This window comes from Frankliniella occidentalis, unplaced genomic scaffold (assembly GCF_000697945.3).
Source record: "Frankliniella occidentalis isolate FOCC.00 unplaced genomic scaffold, Focc_3.1 Scaffold51, whole genome shotgun sequence".
Taxonomy (NCBI): Eukaryota; Metazoa; Arthropoda; class Insecta; order Thysanoptera; family Thripidae; genus Frankliniella; species Frankliniella occidentalis.
Window position 1 is genome coordinate 1,034,493 of NW_026267181.1, and position 7,602 is coordinate 1,042,094.

At 39.2% G+C, this 7,602-nt stretch overlaps 1 protein-coding gene across 1 annotated transcript; it reads left to right on the plus strand.

The window, feature by feature from the left end:
* Positions 1-2,956: 2,956 nt before the first annotated feature.
* On the plus strand, positions 2,957-7,321 carry LOC113215408 (uncharacterized protein K02A2.6-like). Its single transcript, XM_052267416.1, has one exon. The coding sequence runs from the start codon at positions 2,957-2,959 to the stop codon at positions 7,319-7,321; it is 4,365 nt and encodes a 1,454-aa protein (XP_052123376.1).
* Positions 7,322-7,602: the final 281 nt, after the last annotated feature.

The window sequence follows — 7,602 nt, forward strand, 5'->3', positions numbered from 1 at the left end:
CAACAAGAAGCAGCTACAAAAAATTTTGGGATCAATAAACTATGAGAGAGAATATATACCAAATCTTGCAACTCTAATGCAAGTTTTGAGACCACTACTGGAAGAGAAAAACAAATGGATGTGGTTGGAATGCCATGAAGAAGCACTTCAGAAAATAAAGGACATGATCACAAATGCTCCTATACTGGCAAACTTTCAAGAGAATGCACCCATAGTAATCCAGTGCGATGCATCAAGTTTTGGCTTAGGAAGTTGTCTCCTGCAAAACAAGAAACCAGTCTCATTCGCATCAAGATGCTTAACAAAGACCGAGCAAGGATATGCCATGGTAGAGAAAGAAATGCTTGCAATCCTGTTCTCTGCAAGGAAATTTCATTTTTGGATATATGGCAGGGAAGTCACAGTCCACACAGACCATAAGCCATTAGTGACTATATTCAAGAAAAATGTACCTGAAATAGGATCGACAAGACTACAATCTCTGCGCATAAAACTACTGATGTACAAACTAAATGTACAATACATCCCAGGATCGCAGATGTATATTGCGGACTTATTAAGCAGAGATCCACTGCCAGAAGAAAAATCAGATGAAGTCCTCTTGAACGTAGTCATCCACACAATGACCAATCTTTCACCTATATCAGGTCCACTAAAAGACAAAATAAGAGAAGAATCGAACCAAGATGAGGAGTTACAAATGCTAAAGAGAATCGTACTGGATGGTTGGCCAGAAGCAATCAACAAAGTGGAAGCAAAAATAAAGCCTTATTGGCAAAAAAGTTCAGACATTCACCTAGATAACAACTTGTTATTTTATGGCCAGAGAGTCATAATACCTGTGAAACTCAGAAAGGGTATGCTCGAGAAGCTTCATGAAGGTCACCAAAGAATCTCCAAAACTAGCAAACTAGCGGCGCTGTCAGTGTGTTGGCCGAACATTCAAGAGGACATTACCAGCCTTCTCCAAGCATGTCAAACCTGCAGCAAACATCAGCCAAAAAACTTCAAGCAGCCAATGGAGAAAAGAACACTACCAACAAGACCATGGTCGCACTTAGCAGCAGACATTTTGTACTGCAAAGGTGAAAATTATTTAATAGTAATGGACTGTTACTCAAAATGGCTGGAAATAATTAAGATCAAGTCGAAGTCAGCAGAAACCATCAATGAAGTTCTGAGTGATCTATTCAGCAGGTATGGATTTCCTGACATCATATACTCAGACAACAACCCGTTCAACTCTCAAGTCTGTTTACAACTTGCTGATACCGGAAACTTCAAGTACATCTTTAGTTCTCCGAGGTACCCGCAGTCAAATGGTCAAGCAGAGAAAGCAGTTGGAATAGCAAGACAAATCATAACCAAGTCCAAAGAGTCTAATGAAGACTACAAAATGGGACTTCTCAATTATAGAAACACTCCAATTGATGTGTTGAACGCGTCACCATCTCAACTCCTCAACAGCAGAGTCCTCAAATGCAAGATTCCAATGACAGAAGAAACTCTGAAACCAAAAGTACAAGAAGGAGTTAATAGGAAGCTGGTGGAGAGACAAGAACGATCAGAGAAACAATACAACAAGACAGCAAAGAGAAAAATAGTTACCTTTCAAGACAATGACAAAGTGTTGGTGTACACAGGTGAAAACTGGGAACCAGCCATAGTGGTAAAGAAAAACCATGAAAACCCAAGATCATATGAGATAAAAACAAATCATGGCACTTATGTACGAACAACTCACCACATGAAAAAGAGGTTTGACAACAGACCAATACAGTCATCAAACTACTACCAGATATATGGACCAAATAAGGACAACATTCAAGAAATGTCAGAAGCCAATGCTCACAGCGAAAGTCGCAATGGACTTGTTCAGCCCAATCAGGGAATGGGAACTCCTCGTCAACAGCTTGGAACGTCCACTGCAGAAACTCGAGTAGAAACACCCCAACTCCGAAGAACTTCGAGAGTGACAAAACCACCTGCAAGGTACTCGCAATAATGCAACATTAGTTTCAAAGTAAACGCTTGCCTTGTTCCATTCTTGTCATTCCTTACTTTGCATCCATGCTAAAGGTTAACCTGTTCAAAACCTAAAATAATAAACTTAAATCCAGCAGGTTGCATGATTGTCAATATTTTATTTTTTTGTTTTCTTGCAGCAACATTGCCTCTATATTTTATCATTCCAAATTAAAATTAAACTTAACCTGCAAGTTGCTTGATGTGTTAGAGTAAATTCAAACAAACAACAATATGCCAACTTATAATTAATATTGCATATTTTACAGCTTAACTGTAGCTTTTACCATATTGCATTAGCCCAGCAATCCCCACAGTTTTTAATTCAATGCACTTCTTTCTGTTTATTGTAATTGCATATTTACTTGTTGGCCCTCAGCAAAATGTAAACAACAGCTTCTGCTGTTTTGCCACAATGTAATAATAAAAATACAATTATTTCAATTTTAAAAGGGGGAGATGCAATGTTTATATAAAATCAATAGGTGATTTGTGCACTAATTTTTATAATTTAAATTTTTATTATCAGCATCAGAGAAAAGGAGGAAAGGGGAAGATGTTGTATTCATGAGTTGGTAGCCGCCAGCCATTCCCTGCAACCAACGCCACCTAGCGGCAACAGCAGTTTTCCTCGTATCTGCCGATACCCCACGCTAGTCAGTCATCGTGGAACTCTCAGACAGTCTGTAGCTCAACCAGTTATCTGTACCATTAGCTAATAAATAAGTTATATCAAACCCATCTACCTTCTCTGACAATACGACCCTACTACATGGCGCAGTCAGTAGGTGTTAGAGAAGGGAAAAAGTAATTAAGAAGAGAGAAAGCCAAGTTCATCTGCAAATCCATCCATCCTCAAGCCTCAAGGTCATCATCACCCCAAGGTCAAGGCCATCTTATCAACCACTAATCAAGAAAATCTCAAGGTATAATGGCACTAGTACCACCACCACAATCCCTATCATTGGGAGGAAAGCTAGAAGAATCCTGGGCAGCATTTAAGGATGACATAGAAATATATCTTCAAGCTAATAAGGTGGAGGATGACAAAGCAGCAGCAGGTGTCCTCTTAACATTCATAGGAAGGGAAGCAAGGAACCATTTCAAAAATTGGAAAGTAACTGACGCAGATAAGTTGTCATATAAAAAGCTAATTGAAGCAATAGACAAGGTTGTAAAACCAACCAGCTATCCAATTCATAACAGATTGATGTTCAGAAGTAGGAGGCGCATGGACGGCGAAAACATTGATGATTATGTAGTACATCTAAGACAAAGGGCCACTGAATGTGAGTTTGTAAACGGCATGGAAGAGTTAATGATTATTGACAATATCGTAGAATCAGTCACTGATCCAGGCCTCCAGCAACATCTCTTTAAACAAGCATCAAAAGGAAAAGACGCAAGTGATATAGTGAAATTAGTTAAAGAACATGAAACTCTAACTCAAGCAACATCATCAATGAATGGAAAAATCCATCATCTATCAAGATATAACCAACACTATCAAAACAACTATAAATCAAGATCGAAATCACCAAGAAGACACTACTATGAAAATTATTATGAAGGATCATCAAAGTCTCCAAAGAAATATTCAAAATCTCCATCAAGGTATCAATCAAAATCTCCATCAAGGTATCAATCAAAATCTCCTCATCATCGAAGATCATCAAGAGACGGCTATGAAAAATCATCAAGAGGCTATAGTCATCGAAGATCATCAAGAGACAAGTATCGAAGATCAGCGTCAATATCACCATACAAGAAATCAGGGTCTAAATCCCCTCACAGAAGAGCCTCCTCACCAGCACCAGATTCATTTAGAAAGAAACCATGTCGAAGATGTCAAACCAGACATGAATTTGGTGAATGCCCAGCAGAGGGAGCAACATGCAACAACTGTGGCAGACGCAATCATTTCACCCAATGTTGCCTATTAAGAAAAGTAGACAGTATCACAGTGCAACAGGAATCAAAACAACCCCATGGATCTATGTCTGGAAGTCAGTTTAAGAAAGATCCTTACTACTACATCAACACTTTAACTCAGAGGAAAAATTCAGATGAGGACAATACCGTTCATATCAAAATGCTAAGAAGTGTGCCTGATGAAGATCCGTCAATCTGGATTGAGCCAATTGAAGTGTGTAACAAGATAATCAAATTCAAAATTGACACAGGTTCTGATGTTGACACATTACCAATTCAGCACCTATCAATCATCCCTGATGACTGTATCATCAAACCAGCACCACGTACCCTGGCCTATGGAGAAGTGGAAGTTCCTGTGTTGGGTAAAGTGCAGTTGCCCAGTGCTTGCAGAGGCACCAAAACCACACTGGACTTCGTCATCATTGGCACAGAAGAGGTACCAGTTCTTAGTCGAACCACTTCACTGAGACTGGGCCTAATCAAGAGGGTTCACGCAAGTACTCCAGTGTGTCTAAGCGTGCAGACAAAGAAAACCCCTCATTGTGAAGATCTAGAAAAGACACTGGAGTGCATCACTGATGAGACAGCCCGACACCTCATCAGGAGCAACAAGCAGTTGTTTGTGGGCACAGGGAAGTTTCCTGACAAGGTAACTTTATTAGTAGATAAGGATGTAGAACCCACTAGACATCCGCCCAGAAGAGTACCACTCATAATTGAAGAAAAGGTCAAGAAGTACATAAACAAAATATCGGTACAAGAAGTAGTCTCTCCAGTCGAGCAACCAAGATCATGGGTGTCCCATATGCTCATAAGAGAGAAGCCCAACGGAGACATAAGAGTATGTCTGGACCCAAAAGATTTAAATCAAGCCATTAAAAGGAACTACTACCAAATACCTTCAGTGGAATTCATACAATCAAGACTAGCAGGCAATGAATTCTTTTCAGTAGTAGATTTAAAGGATGGGTTTTGGCATTGTGAGCTTGATCTTCAATCCAGTGAAGTATGTGCCTTTTCCACACCTTTTGGGTGTTATAAATTTAATAGACTCCCGTTTGGATTAAATGCTTCACCAGAAATCTTTCAGGCAAGATGTGAGTTCTATTTTGGAGACATACCTGGTGTCACAATATTTTTTGATGATATTATTGTATCAGGAAGAAACAGAGAAGAGCATGATAAGGCATTGTATAATTTTTTACAAAGAGCTACATTAGTAAATGCCAGGATAAATGCTAGCAAGATACAGATCAGGAAGACCTCCGTCAAATATGTAGGTCACATCTTTAGCAAGGAAGGAAGAACAGTAGACCCTACAAGGGTTGAAGCAATACAGAAACTGAAGTCTCCTCTCAACAAGAAGCAGCTACAAAAAATTTTGGGATCAATAAACTATGAGAGAGAATATATACCAAATCTTGCAACTCTAATGCAAGTTTTGAGACCACTACTGGAAGAGAAAAACAAATGGATGTGGTTGGAATGCCATGAAGAAGCACTTCAGAAAATAAAGGACATGATCACAAATGCTCCTATACTGGCAAACTTTCAAGAGAATGCACCCATAGTAATCCAGTGCGATGCATCAAGTTTTGGCTTAGGAAGTTGTCTCCTGCAAAACAAGAAACCAGTCTCATTCGCATCAAGATGCTTAACAAAGACCGAGCAAGGATATGCCATGGTGGAGAAAGAAATGCTTGCAATCCTGTTCTCTGCAAGGAAATTTCATTTTTGGATATATGGCAGGGAAGTCACAGTCCACACAGACCATAAGCCATTAGTGACTATATTCAAGAAAAATGTACCTGAAATAGGATCGACAAGACTACAATCTCTGCGCATAAAACTACTGATGTACAAACTAAATGTACAATACATCCCAGGATCGCAGATGTATATTGCGGACTTATTAAGCAGAGATCCACTGCCAGAAGAAAAATCAGATGAAGTCCTCTTGAACGTAGTCATCCACACAATGACCAATCTTTCACCTATATCAGGTCCACTAAAAGACAAAATAAGAGAAGAATCAAACCAAGATGAGGAGTTACAAATGCTAAAGAGAATCGTACTGGATGGTTGGCCAGAAGCAATCAACAAAGTGGAAGCAAAAATAAAGCCTTATTGGCAAAAAAGTTCAGACATTCACCTAGATAACAACTTGTTATTTTATGGCCAGAGAGTCATAATACCTGTGAAACTCAGAAAGGGTATGCTCGAGAAGCTTCATGAAGGTCACCAAAGAATCTCCAAAACTAGCAAACTAGCGGCGCTGTCAGTGTATTGGCCAAACATTCAAGAGGACATTACCAGCCTTCTCCAAGCATGTCAAACCTGCAGCAAACATCAGCCAAAAAACTTCAAGCAGCCAATGGAGAAAAGAACACTACCAACAAGACCATGGTCGCACTTAGCAGCAGACATTTTGTACTGCAAAGGTGAAAATTATTTAATAGTAATGGACTGTTACTCAAAATGGCTGGAAATAATTAAGATCAAGTCGAAGTCAGCAGAAACCATCAATGAAGTTCTGAGTGATCTATTCAGCAGGTATGGATTTCCTGACATCATATACTCAGACAACAACCCGTTCAACTCTCAAGTCTGTTTACAACTTGCTGATACCGGAAACTTCAAGTACATCTTTAGTTCTCCGAGGTACCCGCAGTCAAATGGTCAAGCAGAGAAAGCAGTTGGAATAGCAAGACAAATCATAACCAAGTCCAAAGAGTCTAATGAAGACTACAAAATGGGACTTCTCAATTATAGAAACACTCCAATTGATGTGTTGAACGCGTCACCATCTCAACTCCTCAACAGCAGAGTCCTCAAATGCAAGATTCCAATGACAGAAGAAACTCTGAAACCAAAAGTACAAGAAGGAGTTAATAGGAAGCTGGTGGAGAGACAAGAACGATCAGAGAAACAATACAACAAGACAGCAAAGAGAAAAATAGTTACCTTTCAAGACAATGACAAAGTGTTGGTGTACACAGGTGAAAACTGGGAACCAGCCATAGTGGTAAAGAAAAACCATGAAAACCCAAGATCATATGAGATAAAAACAAATCATGGCACTTATGTACGAACAACTCACCACATGAAAAAGAGGTTTGACAACAGACCAATACAGTCATCAAACTACTACCAGATATATGGACCAAATAAGGACAACATTCAAGAAATGTCAGAAGCCAATGCTCACAGCGAAAGTCGCAATGGACTTGTTCAGCCCAATCAGGGAATGGGAACTCCTCGTCAACAGCTTGGAACGCCCACTGCAGAAACTCGAGTAGAAACACCCCAACTCCGAAGAACTTCGAGAGTGACAAAACCACCTGCAAGGTACTCGCAATAATGCAACATTAGTTTCAAAGTAAACGCTTGCCTTGTTCCATTCTTGTCATTCCTTACTTTGCATCCATGCTAAATGTTAACCTGTTCAAAACCTAAAATAATAAACTTAAATCCAGCAGGTTGCATGATTGTCAATATTTTATTTTTTGTGTTCTTGCAGCAACATTGCCTCTATATTTTATCATTTCAAATTAAAATTAAACTTAACCTGCAAGTTGCTTGATGTGTTAGAGTAAATTCAAACAAACAACAATATGCCAACTTATAATTAATATTGCATAT

Coding starts and splice junctions, on each gene's coding strand:
- LOC113215408 (XM_052267416.1), top strand. CDS start 2,957: ATGGCACTAGTACCACCACCACAATCCCTATCATTGGGAGGAAAGCTA.